The 18,607-nt window shown below is 44.2% G+C and overlaps 1 protein-coding gene across 1 annotated transcript in view; it reads right to left on the bottom strand.

Moving 5' to 3' along the window:
- The window catches only part of NXN (nucleoredoxin), a 419,399-nt gene that overhangs the window by 45,685 nt on the left and 355,107 nt on the right, over positions 1-18,607 (bottom strand). Inside the window, exon 7 of the mRNA XM_085649351.1 lies at positions 14,974-15,098. Within this exon, the coding sequence (XP_085505477.1) occupies positions 14,974-15,098 (125 nt within the window). The remainder of the gene's footprint in view (positions 1-14,973; positions 15,099-18,607) is intronic.

The raw sequence follows: 18,607 nt of genomic DNA, 5'->3' as shown, positions 1-18,607 counted from the left end.
CTCTTTGGCCAGAGCTATGGGAATAGCCTTTTTACCAAAGCCTCAACCCGAAAAGATAAGGGCCGTTGATGGTACCGAACTATCTTCAGGATTACTTGCATATCAAACACCGGCTCTCACGATGGTATGTGACAATGGACACTCAGAAGCCATTGCGTTTGATCTAATTGACACCCCCAATTTCGGTGCCATCCTAGGAGTGCCCTGGTTACAGGTCCATAACCCCCACATTGATTGGGTCTCTCGTAGAGTGACCTTGCGTTCGCATTTCTGTGTATTACATTGTTACCAGGACAATTCTACAGGGCTATCTCCGCTTTGTTGTGCGACAGACTCATATTGCCACTGAGCTACCTCAATTATACAGCAAGTACAGAGACGTATTTGATGAAGCCAAGGCGGTGGCGTTACCACCGCATCGAACATATGATTGTAGGATTGATCTGGTTCCGGGGGCTGCTCTTCCCATTAGTAGAATACACGCTCTCACCGAGCCAGAAACCAAGTACCTGTACGAGTACCTACAAGACATGCTCAAGAAAGGGTTCATACGTCACTCCACTTCCCCGGTCTCATCTCCTATTTTTTTTATACCAAAACGTGGAGGTTTGCGTGCCTGTCTGGATTACCGAGCCCTTAATAAGGTTACTGTCAAAAACCAATACCCTCTTCCACTCATCTCCAAACTTCTGGATCAGGTGCGTAAGGCTATCATATTCACTAAATTAGATCTTCGGGGAGCTTACCACCTGATTCGCGTTAGAGAAGGAGATGAGTGGAAGACGGCCTTTCGTACAAAATATGGGCTATATGAATACTGCGTAATGCCATTTGGGTTATGCAATGGCCCTGCTGCTTTTCAGTTTTTTGTTAATGATATTTTGCGAGACTACCTTGACCTTTTTGTTATCGTCTATATCGACGATATTTTGATATATTCCCAATCCGAAGAAGAACATGAGCTACATGTTAAAAAGATTCTTCAACGTCTTCAAGACAACCATCTCTTCGCTAAATTAGACAAGTGTCTTTTTCATGTCAACAAGGTGGATTTTCTAGGGTTCGTAATTTCCCCTGAGGGGATTCATATAGACCCGGCAAAGGTATCTGCAATAACTTCTTGGCCTAGACCCACTACGGTGCGTGAAGTACAATCCTTCCTGGGGTTCTCCAACTTTCATAGAAGGTTTATAGACCACTTCTCTGACCTCATCACACCCATCACCAGGTGGTTAAAGAAAGGAGTGGCATTCGAGTGGGCCGCCGCCACAGAACATGCCTTTCTAGCTCTAAAAAAACAGGGTTGTTTCTGTCCCCATCGTACGGCACGCAGACAGCACTCAACCTTTCTATGTGGAAGCAGACGCATCACAGTACGCGGTAGGTGGGGTTTTGTCCCAAAGAGACCCTACAACAGGTACTTTACACCCAGTGGCGTATTTTTCAAAAACTCTCTTCTGCCGACGAAAACTACACCATAGGCGAAAGAGAGCTGCTTGCCATAAAAAGGGCCTTTCAGGACTGGCGCCATTATCTGTTGGGTTCACCACGTCATAACAATCTTCTCTGATCATCGAAATCTCCAGTTTTTTAAATCCGCAAAGGCCCTTACCCCAAGACAGATGAGATGGGTATCCTTTTTTAGCGAATACAACTTCGTTATTACATTTAGCCCAGGAGTGAAACAAGGTAAGGCTGATGCGTTATCTCGTCTAGGGAAAGAAGAAAGGCGCATGATGGAAAACCCCCCTCTCATCATCCCTCAGCATAAAATAGCAACAGTCGGAGAGGGTTGTACAACGGGCACGTTTTTAGATAACCTACTCTCTGCATACGCCTTGCTCAGCCCAGAGGAATGGGTAGCAAACCCTCAGAACAAGATAGTAGACCACCTTTACTATCATGATAGCAGATTGTATCTCCCCTCCACGGAACTACGCTCTGATTGTTAACTGGTGTCATGCTCTACCTATGGCCGCTCATCCCGGGGGCGAAAAGACGATACAACTCTGTCAACGGTGGTTTTGGTGGAAGGGAATGAACCAAGACATCAATGACTACGTTAAGTCCTGTCCCACCTGTGCCAGACAGAAAGCCCAGCATTGTGCTCCTGCGGGTCTGTTGCACCCCTTGCCCATTCCCCCATCACCATGGTACTCCATTAGCATGGATTTCATAACTGACTTACCAGCCACACGGGGGTTCAACACCATACTAGTTGTAGTGGACATGTTGTCCAAAATGGCTCATTTTGTCCTATTGAAAAAACTGCAGACCGCAAAGGAGATCATAGACGTTTTTCTAGCACACATAGTCCGACTGCATGGATTACCCTCTATTATTGTGTCAGAGAGAGGCCCTCAATTTATATCCAGGTTTTGGCAGGGAATGTGTCAAGTCTTAAAGATAGACCACCGTCTCTCTTCCTCTTATCACCCCCAAACAGATGGGCAAACCGAAAGAACAAACCAGTCATAGAAAAGTTTTTACGTTGTTTGTTATCTACGGTTACCAGTGATTGGGTACAGGCCCTTACCCTAGCCGAGTTTGCGTATAATAACTCACAGCACTCATCCACCCAGGTTTCTCCCTTTTTTTTTTCCTATGGTTATCATCCTCACTGGTTGCCGTTGCCCCTACCCCTCTCTTTTACTCAAATCCCAGCAGTGTCAGAGCATCATGCAACTCTCCATGCTATATGGGATACAGCTAAATTAAAATTACGAGAGGCAAAGGAACACATGAAAGAACAAGCGGACAAACAGACGTCCAGCACCTGGGTACGCTGAGGGGGACATGGTATGGCTAGCCACTAAGAATCTCCGATTAGAAGGACCGAGAAAACTGCAACCACGTTATATAGGACCCTTCCCGGTTAAAAGTCTCATAAATCCTTTAGCCATCAAATTGGACCTACCCCCTGAATATCAGATACATCCTGTTTTCCACGGTTCCTTACTCAAACGATATGGACCCCCATCTTGTCCCGAACCTCCTCCTCCCCCTCTCACTATAGATGGAGAACAGGAATTTGAGGTTAAAAGAATAATGGATTCCCGCAGACACAGGGGAAAATTGCAGTATCTGGTAGACTGGGTAGGTTACGCTCCAGAGGATAGATCATGGGAACCCGCCGAAAACATACATGCCCCTTTATTGGTAAGGAGATTTCATGCTATTGGTTTAATGATGCTAACGCTGGGCCACACGCTATTGCACTTTTTGATGCCCTCTGCAGCCTTAACTTGACCCAACAAATTTCTTCGCCTACCCATTCCAAGGGCCACATTTTGGATCAAATTTGGACCCATAACATAGGGCTGTCCAAGCCACTTGTGTCTGGTCAGACCACTTTCTAATTGATTCCACCTTTATGGTCACTGGCTGGACCCCTGCCCCTTTGCTGGCTGGTGGCCTCTCTCGCAAATGGAACTCTTACGATTCCCAAAGTTTCTTTATGACCTTAGCCGACACCCATCCTGTCATCGACACCTCCACTAAGATCGATCTGTTGGACAGTGATATTGGCACCTGGTTAAGGGTGGCCAGCGATCAATTTGCTCCTCTCACTAAATTCCCTAGCACTAGGCATCCCAACTCTCATAGATGGTTCTCAGACGATCTCAAGAAGCACAAACTGAGGGTGCGCCAGTTGGAACGGACTTGGAGACGTGACTACTCAGAGTCAGATAGATTACTCTACATTACAGCCCGCAGGGAATACAAACATGCAATTCTCCTAGCTAAGTCGGAACATTTTGCTACCAGAATCCTCTCCGCGGATAACAAATCGAAGGAGGTTTTTAAAATCTTGAATGAACTGACTTCGGATGACAGAACCCTTCCAGGACAGATCCCTACTCAGGTGACCTGCGATGCCCTCAACCTCTTCTTCATTGAGAAAATTAATAAAATTAAGGCCTCCATTCCTCCCCTCTCTGTGATACCCCCCCCCCCAGTTCTTTCCGCAAACAACTCTTTTACATTCACCCACTTTCCTCTCCTCGATTCCACCTCACTAGCTGATCTGGCTATCCGGGTTAAATCAGGTTCCCCTAACGACTGCTGCCCCCCTTCGATACTGCGGGAAGTCTGCTTTAAATTCCCCGACTGTATCCTACCCCTATTGAATGGCTCTCTCAGCACCGGCTACGTTCCTAACTCTTTCAAAGAGGCCATTTTGGTGCCGCTTTTGAAGAAACCTGGTTTGGACCCTGCGGAACTCTCCAACTACCGCCCTATTTCACTCTTGCCCTACTTCTCCAAACTCATTGAGGCTCACGTTACCCGGTGTCTCTCCAGCTTCATCGAGACCTCCGGTTATCTTGAGCCCAACCAAGCCGGTTTTCGGCCAGCCCATTCCACTGAGGCTGTTATCCTGGCAGTTCTGGACACTCTGAGGCGGAATGCTGATTCAGGGATCCCTCAGGCCCTGGTACTCCTGGATTTGTCCGCCGCGTTCGACACGATTGATCATAACATCCTTCTCCAACGTGTTGAGCAGGCGGGCATCCAGGGCCTGGCACTCCAGTGGACCCAGTCCTTTCTGAAGGACAGAACACAATCTGTCCGCCAGGGTCCCTACACTGCGCCCAAAACCTTCACCACTTGTGGGGTGCCCCAGGGCTCTGCCCTGTCACCTCTACTGTTTAATCGATATCTCCGCCCCCTAATCCACTCGCTTCACAGCTGGGATGTCACAGTGTTTAATTATGCTGACGACTTACAGATCATCTTCCCACTTGATTCGCCGGATGCTGCGCAGAATTTTCGTTCCACCATGATACACATCCAGGAGTGGATGGACGGCAATCAGTTAAAATTAAACCCCGGCAAAACGGAGCTTCTCCTCCCTGGCTCTAACCCCTCTTATTGGGGCCCACAGTTTTGGCCTAGCAGCTTCGGCCCTCCCTCGGTCCCACTGAAATCTGTAAAAAGCCTAGGCGTGACCATCGACGCTGAACTGTCTCTCAGACCTCATGTGGGTACTGTGATCTCCTCTTGTATGTTCCAGCTCCGTAAAATTCGCAAAGTGAGTCATCTTCTATCATCTGCTGCTCTTATCCAGGTAGTCATCTCCCTGGTACTCTCTCGTTTGGATTTCTCTAACTCCTTGTACTACGGCCTTCCAAAATCCCTGCTGCACCGCCTCCAGGTTGTACAGAATCAAGCAGCCCGTCTCATTTTCAACTTTCCCAGACGTCAGTCGGCCAAACCCCTGCTACATAAATTGCACTGGCTGCACATAGAACAAAGGGCGGCTTTCAAGCTGGGCTGCCTCACGTTCAAATCCCTTCACTGCCCCAGTCCTGCCTCCTTGGCGATCCTCATCAATCCTTACCGCCCTACACGTAATCTTCGCTCAGCCCTCCTTAATCTGCTTGTCGCCCTTAAATTCAAAACTAATAAATTTGGCGGACGCCGTTTCTCCAACCTCGCACCTCAGTTCTGGAACCCTCTTCCCCTACCCATCAAATCCAGCTGCTCTCTTCTCCACTTCAGGAAATTGCTTAAAACCTTCCTTTTCTCCCTACCTGGCTAACCCCGCCCTCTACTGGTCCCCCTGACTCCCCTCGGTCTTTCTCCTAGCGCCAGGAAACCCATGGTGTCAGTGCGCTTTACAAATATCACTTAACATAACATAACGTACCCCTCCAAACCCCGACCAGTGAGTAGGCCCTTAGGGGGGGAGAACTGTTACCCGTCCTGCTTCCCGTCCCCTGACTCTTTCCCCTATCGCTACACTACATTTCCCATAGAGCCCAGTTTCTGGGGGAGGGGTTGTGTGCCTTCTCATGCTGCCTTGCGACAAAGGTTTAAACTGGGCACTCTTCCCTATGGCCGGCGCTTGGCTTACTGAGCTGCGGTGGACCATGCCATGTATTGAAGTCCCTGAAGAACGTGACGCTCTGTGATCCTGTGAGAGAGAGCTTGTTTCTATCGTTGTGCCCCTTACGCGCTGCTCCTGTGAAGGATGCCTTCAAGAGCTCCGCGTCTTCCCCTGGAAACCCCGGACTCCCTGGCTTCTGTCTTTTCTGATTCCATTGGAAGGACGGATCGCCCTCTCTCCTCGTCCCCGACTTTCCCCGGACTTGTCTGCTTTGGTGACTCGCTGTGCGCATTCTGTGGAGACTGAGCAACCCTCGGTGACTCCGCGGCTTTGGAATCTGCTCGCTATCCCAACAATGCGAGTCGCGCCAGAGAGTGGAAATCGAGTCTGCCCCTATTATTGGCGCAGGACCAACAGCACCTAAACTGTAAGAAGAAATATTTTCCTTTTATTTTTTGTTGTTACATTTCACTTCCACGCTCTCAATCACTTGAACTTTAGCCTCAGTCTAAGAATCGGACCGGTGATCCTTCAACCTCTAGGGGGACTGTGGTTAACGATCTGCACCTGAAAGCAGTTGGCTCTTCCGCTTACGAGAGCGGCGTATGTGCTCGTGAGTGAACTAACTCCCGATCTTCTGATTAGTGTTTGCTTGACGCCCTTTGAACAAAAAACTTTATTTTGGAAAGAAGTACGACAACAATAGTCCTACAAACAGTGGATTCTATTTTGAGACTGTATTTTTGTGGTGACGCATACAAACCGGTCTTCCGCATTTCTCTTCTCGCTGGAAACTACAGGAGCCTTTTTCTCCCTTTTGAGGCGAAGTTGCCTTCTAAGGAGACCTTGCTTTTCGCTAGACCGGTTGTCACACTCTTCCTGACAAGGCGAGCCTTCTTCTACTTCATTCTTATGAATCACCACCCTCCTGCTGTCGCCAAGAACTCGTGGTCCTGTTGTCGTCTCCTCTCTCCTTAGAGGTATCCATCTCTGGTCTCGGACTTGGATAGTACAGACCAGCGGGCGTACCTTGTGGGAGAGTGGGAACACTGTCCTCGCTCCGGAGGATACTGGTTTTTCTACGGCTCTGAGATCAAGACCCGACACTATGGGCCAAGTGCCTGCTATTACCTGTTTTTCTGTGCTGAAAATAAAGGTTTCTTGTATGACACTATTACGGTGTATGTTCTCTATTACAAGGTATGTAGGAGATTGTTTTTGTACAAGAAAATCCTTTGTAGTTTTGGCATTTTGCCCCATTGGAACTATGTTAGACTGCATATTTATGTATTTATATACATCTATATATGTATGTCGCGGAAGTGCTAGACACTTGTGCCCCCAACATACACATATATATGTATATTTTTATATGCTACGGGATCCCGCAGGTGGGCGGGGATTATTCAGTGATTATGACTATTGAAGAGTATCCCCTGGAAGAGAAGTATGCTTACTGTTTAATGGTTGAGATTTGTCACATGCCTGAAAAGTGCAACCTCAAAAGTAGTGCATTATAGTTCCCAAAGAAGTGGTTTACCCAGCACTGGTAACCACGTTAAAATGTTCCCCCATCTATTCTGGCTCATTCACCATTTCTGACTTTTGGAAAGGTGGGCAGCTGGATTGATTACAAACATCTGAATGAATGAACCTTCATTCTCGTCTCCTGCTGGTTGGTGCATATTCCATGCTCAGACGCAGAGAGCTTCAAGAAATTGCACTGCGAGGAGTTCATTCAGCCCGCCTCGAGCCACAGCACTCACCACCGTCAACTCTCCCCAGACTAGAGGAGCTCGGAGACGCTGAGAATATGCAGGCCAACTCAACTCCATGGCGCTGCACCCCGACTACTGCTACGGGAACTTTCAGTTCACCTTCTGCCTCAAGGAGCTGGTGAGGACCTACAAGGAGCGGTACTGGGGGTATTTGGCAATGAGGCCTACACACTGGAGACGGGCCACCTGAGTAAGTATCCACCAAAATCTGAGTCACTGCAGATGTACAACCCCTCCAGGTGGAACATCGTGGTCTTCGCCTCCGATCTGCCTGGATGGGGGTTGCACCCTGAACCTGGGAAGGAGCACTCTCATGGGAAACGTGGACGCTGTGAGACGGCAAAGGGTCTGTGGGGTGACAGCAGCCAAATCCTGAGGCACCGTAGAAACAAAAATATCATCAAAGAGCAGGCAAAATTCATCCACGAAGAAAGAGGAAAAGCCTAAATTTTATAGCCAGGATCCCTGTTTATATTGACTTTTGCATCAGCCAATAATCAGACACAGTGTCCCTTCACAGCCGCTTTCTCTCTCTCCTTTTCACGCCGTGTGCTGCCACTGAAGGTAGCACTCTCTCCAATAAACTTACAATAACCGACAGCAAACTTCTCATTTGTGGCAGGTGTGAAGTTCACCCTGACCCCGAGGACGGGTGACTTCTTATAAGATGCCCACCACCCACGGTGCTCAGAGTGCTGAGGCATTAACACAGTTCAATACGTGGTCCATGTTTAGGGGAGTTGTATGACTTCTTGCAACTTGAGACAGGACTCTCGCCTTGAATTTTCATTAACATCCCAGAGCATTCTGGAGTATGTAGTCTTGGTTGACTTTAATTATACCCATTGCAGTAAACCGGGATTACACAGTTTACCAAAACGAAAGCACATGACTGGATTTGACTTTCCCTACTAATATAGAGCCATCAAGTAAATACACAACTGCATCCCTTTAGATGGATGTTTAGCTACACCAGTAAAGTACCTTGGTTACTGCTTGGTTTCCATGGGCAACGTGGGGGGTGACTTATTTTCCGTGTGATTAAGGAAAACCATCAATTGATTAAGCTATCAACTTTTGCGCCATACAAAACCAGAGCACACCACATCATGAGCATCATTGTTTACTTCTAACCAGCATTCCACCGGAGCAAAGAGGGCATCAACATTCTTTACAAAAATGTTATTGGCAAAACAATACATATTTTTCTACTTCCATTACTGTGTATCTGCATCTTCTTCACTTTGCCTGTCCATCCACTCTTGTCTAATGTCTTTCTTTGCCTGCTCAACTTTCCCCAACTTACATTTTGTTTTTCAACAGATGTACTCCATTTTCCCTTTTTAAATCATCTTCCTCTTTCTTCCATATGTCTCTATCCCGCTCTTTAGCTTGCACCCTTCATAGGACTCGCTTTCTCTTCATCCATCTCATTACCTCGATTTCTTTCAGGCTCTATCTTCTCTCTTGTTCTCCATCTCTATTAGCATTCTATGCTTCCACCTCATTCGCCTCCACTCATTCTGTATCCTTTTTTCATTCCATCCTTTTCTGACTCCCTTTAATTCAGTTTACTTCCCTCCATTTGGCTTCATGTTTTGCTTTTTGTTTGCAGCACATATCCGTGTAACCTCTTACAATAGTTGTACTTTGAGGTACCATTTCTGGTACACATTCTGTTGAAGATCTTTTAGCAGCAATGCACGTATAGAAACCCTTGACCTAACTAGCAGCACAGACCTTTTAAGGCATGGGCAAAGTGGGCTCTGGCCCTCGGCCCCAGCCTTTCCGGGGGGCCCCCTGATAAAGGCAGCAATGTTCTGCAGAAAGCCTTGCCCTGATTACCTTGACTAATTCTTTTAAAAAAATTAAGTAAAGTTTTCCTCTTTAATGTGGGTGATTTCTGAGAGTCTATTATGGACATTTGGCAGAGACATGTTGCACATATATGTTTTATGTAACATTGATAACGGTTCTTTTAGATCAAAACAGCACCTCTCAAATGAGAAATGGGAGGGTGTCACAAAGACTATTTGCAGCACTATAAGTGCACTGCTGCTGTGTTACAGTATTGAAAAGGCAGGTCACTATTTCTGAATATTAGATGTAAACACATTTAGAATTTGGATAAGTGTGCCTTGGTCACATGATATGCATTTGCCGGAAGCCTGCACTGCTTTGCACTCATTGTCCACAAAATATGCATTTGCCAAATGTTTGAAACACTGGGCAAATAGCAGCTGCCCATATGATGTGCATATGCCAGAGGCTTTCACAGCATGACATATATAATAAGCTAACCAAACAGAAGCCTGCACAGGTGGACATTTCTGACTTGGATATGTGAAGTTTGCAGACCTCCATTATATGCACTGTTATTCCAAAATTGCGCTTTAAATGCACTTTTGATTTCATCTCTTTCAAAATGCTCATGGGGTGGGGGAACCTTCTATCAAAACCTTACTTGAGGAAGGCTCCCTTGCTAAAATTCAGATCGGCTATTACATCTGGCTTTAAGCAATGCCAATTGAGGATGTGGGTGAAGCCAATGGAGGAAGTGGGTGGAGGAAGTGGGTGTGGCCTCCTACAAAAATGTGAGCACCTGGACTTTATATTTTACAAATCAAGCACTGTGTATATAGTATCTTTATAGCACAAACCTAGCCAGAAGGCAGCAGAACACTGTACACGGTCAACAGCAGGCTTAAATGCTGTGAGTAGTAGGAGAGGAACCTAAATTGAGGATGGTTATGGTAGTGATGAAGTATTCTTTAAAGAGTTGAGGCTTCAACTCTTGCCTAAATTGGAGCAGAATTGGGGAGGTTGGATGGATATGGAGATGTTGTTCCAGACCTTGGGTACAAAGATGGAAAAGGCCTGTTGACTTGCTCTTCTTTCTTACACCACTTAGTCTGCAGTCTTATGGTATCCTGGCTGCAGGTGTGCCAAGAGCCACCAGAGATAGTGAGCTTGTCTACAACATAAGTGGGGGGCTGATTGTGATGGCTTTGTAAATGATGGAGCGGTCTTTAAAAATGGCGCGAGCTGACAAGGGGAGCCAATGGAGTTCCATCAGGGTAGATGTAATGTGATCATATTTCTTAAGGCCTGAGTGAGACATGCTGCGGCATGAAGGATTCCCCTAAAAGCTGCCAGTGTAGAGTCTGGGAGGCAATGGAGTAGGGCATTACCACCATCCAGATGTGCAGGTACAACAGCTTCAACAGCAGTTCTGAAGTTGCTTTCTGAAAGAAATGGTTTGACTTACTTTAGAATAGAGCTTGTATTAGGCTGTCTGTTTCTTTTTGGCAATTTGGTTCTTGAGGGAGAGATTGGTGTCCAGGGTAAATTTGACGTGACGCATTTGGTAGGAGTTGGGATTCAAAGCAGTCTTGGTTCGTGTCATTGAGCCAGGTTAGTAATTTATCTTGTTTGTTGTTCTTGGCAAATAATAGTAATTCTGTCTTGGGTGTATTGAGCTCCAGGCAATAGACATCCAGCTCTGAATGATGAACGTACAGCGTTTGAAGTGCTGCATCTCTGAAGCAGAAAGGCTTTGAAGTAGTTGTGTGCATCATCGGCATATTAGTGAATCTGGATGCTGTTATCTGTGAGTGCAGCAACAAGCAGCTCCATGTAAAGTGTCGAGATAAGATACAGTATGGAGCCCTGTGGGACTTACATGTCAAAGGGATATTTTGTGGCCAGGAGATGACCATGTGGACACACTGGCGTCAACTGGAAAGATAGGAGACGCAGTAAAGGACACTGTTGTTGAATCCCATTCCCTTACTGAAGTAAGAAAGGACTTGTGACTATGTAGACTGCTGGAATCTGTTTAGCATGTCCCATCCCAACCCGTCTCTTATTCTAAGCAGACAACTTAAACTGTCAGACTGTCAACGTGAGCCACCCACCCTGTAACTGAAGCACATTTCATAATTGTCGAAATCAGTGAATATTAATGTGTTCCTTGGACCCTAGGGGTCTGACAAGCCAACTCAGGTCATCGAAAATTAACTAACATAATGATTAACAAAGTATATTTAAATAAAGAAACAAAACTGACATTTTTCAATTTATAAACGTTATGTAAATGTGAAGGAATTTGAAAATGGAGGCTACAAATTAAGTGGTCTCCTTAACTGGCGTCGTTGGATCAGCACAAGTAAGTCACACAGAATATATTATAGATGATGGGAGGCCTATATTGAAGCGCAGACTTAAAAAAGAAAGCATGCATTAGGAACACCAAATATACAATAATTTATTACATCTTTGTCTTTAAAATTCAAAAATCGAATTCAGAAAAACTCCAAACGTCCCATTCAAATTAAAATTGGATTTTTCCGTTTGTGAATTAAATGAAATATTTTGATATTTGTGTATATGTTTGATGGAAACTCGTTTCTGTATTTTTGTGTATTGTTCTGAGGTTCAAATCGTAGAAATTGCTTAAGGGGGGGGTCCCAGGTTTCCAATAGTGACTCAGTTGGGACCCCTGGAATGCAGTAATGATTTAGCGGAGGCCCACAGAAGTCAAAAGGTTAAAACTACTTTTTCTCTGTGAAATGTATCCCTTAGTTCTGTTTTTCCAGATCAGCAGTCCCAAACCACTCTGCCCTACCATTGGCCATAATTTAATCAACATTATATTATATTGTTGAAAGGTTAAGCAAAAAAAACCTGAACATTCTACTACTAATTAGTGCACCTTACAGAGAACAGCTTCAAACATCTCTACATTCAAACATCTCTACAAAACAGTGTTTGTTTTCTTTAACAAAGAATTGGATGTTTGTTTCTGAAATTCTACATCCTTCCATTAAGCACGTTTTCCTCTTTTATAGTTTTGTTTTTCAGTTACGTTTAGTCCAGTACTTCACTTTTTGTTTTCAATAAACATTTCTCTGTCTGAAAAGAACTATCCTTTTCAAGCTAAATGACACAAAATAAATATGTAATATAAAATATTCATATCAGGTAAGATCTGTGATATGATGGTCTTATGTTGGCATCGCAAGGTTTTCAGAGCCTTTCTAGAAGCAGGAAGTAAGCATATGAAAAGTGCTGAAAACTCTAATCAGAGTGCAAAGGAACCGCATAAAAATACTCAAAAGTATGGTGGTAGATGGAAGAAGTCTGTGGAACGAACAAAAAGAGGAAAACACCTGGAGGAAAAACAGAGGAAGAAAGATTTTCAAATCTGTCCTAAAACTGCTAAGACAGTTGATTAGCTACCTAGTGACCAGAGAACAGACTGCTATTGAAGAAAAACAAAGCTAAAATGTTCATGTGTGATGGATACTTTATTGTAATGGGAGATTAAGTTCTAGTTTCCAATAGATATAAAAAAAGATTATTATATTTCCTGAACTATATAGGGGAGTTTTCCCTTTGCGCCTACCCTAGTCTTGTACCTGGCTATCTGAGGTCCTGTCTACTGGCCTGAAGGGGTGCACCAAACATGTACTCACTGAGGGCAGAGGACTACTGTCCCTAGCCTAGGAGCGGTGGTGGCAGCATAACATGTTTTGGAAGATTCATAGGATGAATAGACCCTATTATATGAGTCATTATGAGTGAGGCTTAATGGCCCCTCTTGAACATGTATATTAGTAGGGCTACATGGGAGTGAGCAGGAGTTATGAAGCCTGTGGGATCCATTTTGAATACCCAGGGCCTAACATGGCAAAATATGGACGTGTTTTACCTGCATTGCTGTGGTGGAGGGTGGAGATCCAGACACTTAATTGAGCAAGATGTAGGTTAACTTTAGAAATTTCTTGAAGACTTTTGTTAACAAGGGTCTGCCGATTAGTTCTTACTGAACACTACCATTTGGTTGATGCTAGGGGTGAGTGGAGTGACTACACTTACTGTTGCATTAGGTGAGGAAGTTTCTAGGCCCAGCCTGCCTGGTTTGTCTATCCCTGATTACCGATTCAGTGAAGCGGGTGCAGTTAGGTGAAGAAACCTCACACTTCATTATGCCTGAATTACGGGTACTCCAATTTGGACACAGCCCCAAAGCTACCTGCTGTGAGAAGCATCTCTCGCCACTAAGGTTGTGTCTGGAGCATAGCCTGAGAAGCACACCCCAAACCGGTTGTTTGGAGGAGACTGTAAAGGTTGAGAAGCACAGAATGACACCAGGGTGTGAAAGGTCCCCCAGGTCTCACATACCTGGTTCCAGACAGCAGCCACTCTGCGTTATCACTTGTTCGGTTTAGTCAAGGCTGCAACTGCCGTACAACTACATGATCCTGGTCTGGGCTGCATCTGACTAACTGGCCCAGTCAGGGCAGTCACCGCTGTGCTACAACATGAGCCCAACTATAGCTACAACTACAACTAGATTCTTATCATGGGCAAAGCTGAAACTACTACATCATCAGCCAATTTGTGGCAGCACCAGCCGTGAGACAAAATATGCCCACCCACGGATTCCTGTGCACTCAATGAGCTTGGGCCACTGCACTGCAAATACTGACCTTTTACCAGCTGTAACTGGCTCACGTGGCAGACTCCAAGGATGCTCTCACTCACTGAAGTTCGCCACGAGAAGGACTTCTAAATGCCACTACACTTCTGCTGTATTTTCACAGAAACACACAAGGTGAGAAGCTTGGAAAATAAGGGGACTGAGGGCGCATATGACCTGTGGCCAAACAAGAGATCACACATGTGCCTGTTTCATAACTTTAACATCACTACAGGCAGGTGTAGTGACCCAAATGGAATCGGTCACAAGAGTCACAGATTTGTACCTTAAATTGAACTGAGTAGTATTCACTGTGCGATTAAAGGGACTTTATTTTTCCTAAAAGATAAGCCCATGGCTGGAAATTGAAGTTATTGTGCCTGCTGGCTTATTACTGAGTTCTGAGCATGTGCACTTTCACACTACCTCCCCGAGAAGCCTGTCACTGCTTGCTACCCTGATTGCATAGGAGTGATACTTGAGCCGGTTTGCAGAGCCATAGTAGGACCGACCACAAGACACCAGTGGCAAATGGCCTAAACTACCATGGTTGGGGATCACTAGTCTGGCTTGTGGCTCACGAACAGGGTCTGACCAATATAGTGGTGAAAGTATTCTTGGGCTCTGTACCAACAACTGGTTACAATTGTAGGAAGCAGATTACGTTAAAAAAAATATTATGCAAAGATATCAGACTGCCTATAGCATGCTGAAATAAGTCTCGGCGATAGGTGGACTCCTCAAACTAAAACTTGCACACATTGAAAACTTGAAGAAACCAAAACATATGGGACAGAAACAGGTTATTAGATGCAACTATAGTCTTGCTTTCATTACTAGAGCAACAGAATTAAAACGAATCTAAAATGATTTTGACTCACCTCGCCTGCAATAAAAAACAGTAGTGGTGCCTCCTCCTCTTTGGCTTTGTATTTTGCAATGATTTTTTCGGCTATTGGTCGGATTAGCTCCTTCGCAGCCTCCGATTCTCCATCATCTTCAGAATCTTAAACAAAGTGCAATGCAGAAAACATATTGAGCTGATGACGACAATGCATCTGGTTAAAAGTACCACTGGAATCCTACGGGTGATGCACACAATATTTCGGAATTGAACTTCCTCGAGCTGGTTACACCCCGCCAGTAGCCTAACCACATTCTGCTGTCAGTCACTGTATCTAAACACACTTTGCTTAACAACAACGTACTCACTGCAAAATATCACATTCCAACTACAGCCAGATTCCCAAACTTTTCCACAAAAGAGAGGCGTCATCAAATGGAAAAGAAGCATTAGAAGATTAAGTCTAGGTAGCTGCTTTAGAAAAGCAAAATGTAAAATGAACATTTTTAAACCGGCTCTGTAAATGTGAAGAAATTTGAAATTGGAGACTAAAAATTAAGTCGGTATCCTTAGCTCAATTGATGGGAGCAGAATCTAGAATGGACAATTTGGTGGCTTCATTTGAAGCACTGGTATGGGTGTAAAAAAAAAATAAGAGCATGCTTTGGGAGAAATAAAGGCCAAGTAATATCCTAGAATCTAGCATGCTGCTTCATCTTTCAGAAATAAAACCACATCTTGAAACGCTTCAACCGTCCCTTTAAAATTCAAATGTTTGTTTATTTTGTGTTTGTGAATTAAATATAATTTCAGAATTTGGGCATTAGTTCAGTCTATACTTGTTTCAGTATGTTTTTGAACTTCAAATAGTAGAAATTGCTTCGACTGGGGTCACCTGCTTCCAATAGTGATTCAGTGGGGTCAAAAGGTGAAGCATCGCTGGTGTGCAGGGTTCTTGATTCTGTGCATTGTGACACTAAAACCCACACTTTCTACATGGTCAACGTATGCCTTATTTTAGAACCAAAGAAGGAGTTCAAAGCAATCATCAGTTTTATTTGTTTCTGCTTTTTTACGTTTTGTAATATTGAAGCTTGTCACTACGATCGCTGAATAAAGAATTGCAACACTTTATTTGTAACAATAAAAACAGTCTTTAACTATAATTTTGAAAATATGTAACAGGATTGTTAATCAGGGGGTATAGCTTGAGGATTTGGAAAGCACACATACATCCTGAAGTTCCACCTCATGTTCTGCAGATCAAATTTACACTACGTATGTAATGTTTCATCACCACTTATTAATCTTTCTATTTGGTCAATTAGTTGGGGTGAAAAAAACCTCAATTAGATGCATCTATCATGTGTTCCTTTAAATTAATTCATGCTGGGGTATATACCTGTAAATGACCCTGCAGCTCAACAACCTTTCCCATTTCAACTGATCCCATTAACTTCCCTACTACTGAAAAAGGCTAACTGGTAGTCACAGTTATGCCTCTTCATGGCTCCCCACTTTCGTGACAGTGGACTAGCTTTGCCTTTCAATAGTCCTATGAACGTCACGATTTAGGTAGTCAAATAAAGAGGCGCTATTCAAGGTGTGCTGCCAACACCTCTCAGAGGCTATCCTATTCATTAAATAACCGACCTTGAATCCGGGGCTCACGGTCATTATTTTACATTGTAAATGACGTAACACAGTGGTTCTTATCCTGTGGTCCGCAGACACCTTTGGGTCTGAGACACCTACTCAAGAGATCCAGGACTCTATAGAAAATTGAATAATATTAATAAAGTATATATAAATAAAGAAGGAAATCTAAAAATTTTAAATTTTAGAACGTAAATCTAAAGGGATTTTTAACTGGAGGATACAAATTAAGTTGGTATCCTTAGCTTGTTTCGTTGGAGAAGCGCAAGTAAAGCAAACAGAATATAGTTTAGACCATGGCTTGCCTCAATTGAAGGGATGACAAAAAGAGAGCATGCACTAGGAGAAAAAAAAAAAGGCCCGCAATACGCTAGTGTTTAGCACATATGTTTTTACAAATTAAAAACCAAATTTAGGAAAGCTCCTACCTTCGCATTAAAATGTTGATTTTTCTATATTTGATACTGAGTTAAATAAAATATTTCAACATTAGTGTATTTGTTCCATATTTACTTGTTTCTGATTTTTTTTGCGTTCTTTTGCAGTTCAAATTGCAGAAAGTGTATTCCAACTGTTGGCGCGATGTCTAGTTCGGGTGGGAACTGACCCATGTCCAGGACTTCTTGGCATTGGATGAGGAGATTGGAGTGATCTGAACATCGTATATTATTAGACTGAGAATCCATCTGGTCCAGGAGTTTTGCCCGATCGCCATAGGCCTTATATCAAGCTCTTCCACTGTGATATCTTGCTGAGGATCCTCTCTGTCTAGGGCAGATAGAGATGCTAGGGGAATGTCTTACCACAAGGGGGGTGTCTTTTTTCTGACTGGAACGTTCCTGTCATGCGTAGAGTGTATAATAACAGGAGGCAAAGGCAGAAACAATCTCCTCCGCAGTGATCACCCCCGTCTGTTACACCAGGGATTACCCTGCATGCAATGTCTGGGATTGCCAGCAAGTGAAAAAGTTTTCCAGATTTTCCCCCAACGCAGTTATCCTAAGTTTGAGCTCTGCCTTTCGTGGATATAGAGGGATAAAAAAGCTACACTAGAAACTAATCTATGGTGGTGCCAATGGCTTCTACATAGTACCCTGTTGTAAGGGTTTGCTTGATGGAACTTCATCGGCATATCTAGACTGGGGGGCATTTGGCAAGGCACACAGATGAAAGCTTTTCAGACCGTTCAAACTGAATACGATCTTCATAAAACACAGTTCTATAAATACCTGCTACTTCGGCATGTGTATGACCACAATTCCTTAGCGAATCCTCCGGAACACAGCTCTTTAGAAGTTAAAATCACCCAAGATCCACTAAGCTCTGGTGGCATCTCATGCATATATAAATCCTTAATCCTAAATGCCCGATTTGTTCCAGGTACTTAAAGAGAGATAGGTGCCCTCTGGATGAGAGTGACTGGAGGGACTGGCTATTCCCTCGCAGCTGGGACTCATACAGCTAAAATATTTACACACCAGTTACTTGGCTCCCAGAAACCTATGGAAAGCTGGTAGGCTTCCCTCGCCCAAATGTTTTGGATGTGATGAAATAGATGGAGACTTCCTTGATATGGTCGGAAAAAGGCCAGTGACCGTGCAATCCTAGTCAAAGATATTTTAACTTTGTCTGATTATAGAGAAATCACATAGAATTGAGAGATTAGTTTTTTTTTTTTTTAGAAAACTTGGGAAGTTGTAAAGGAGATAGCAAACTAGCAGATATGTGGACTTTGATATCCAAAAGCGATATTGCCCAGCTCTGGAAATCTCACTGTCCCCACCTCTCGCTGTCTGGAGGAAAGCCATTTACAGCTAAGCTAAAATGGTAGAACCCATCTAAAAGCTAGAGTCTGCGCTCATAAATATCATAAGATGAGGGGGAAATGATGGGACTACTTTGCCTAAGTGGACAATTGCTGTGATTTAATGATTTCTCCATTGATTGAGCAGGTGAACTTAGCAGCGTGATTGCAATGTGCATTATATGGGTTTCATGCCGTGTTTTGTTTTGTC

Source organism: Triturus cristatus, chromosome 3_2 (assembly GCF_964204655.1).
Source record: "Triturus cristatus chromosome 3_2, aTriCri1.1, whole genome shotgun sequence".
Lineage (NCBI taxonomy): Eukaryota > Metazoa > Chordata > Amphibia > Caudata > Salamandridae > Triturus > Triturus cristatus.
Note: the sequence above shows the minus strand (reverse complement) of the source record. Positions and strands in the feature narration are given on the sequence as shown.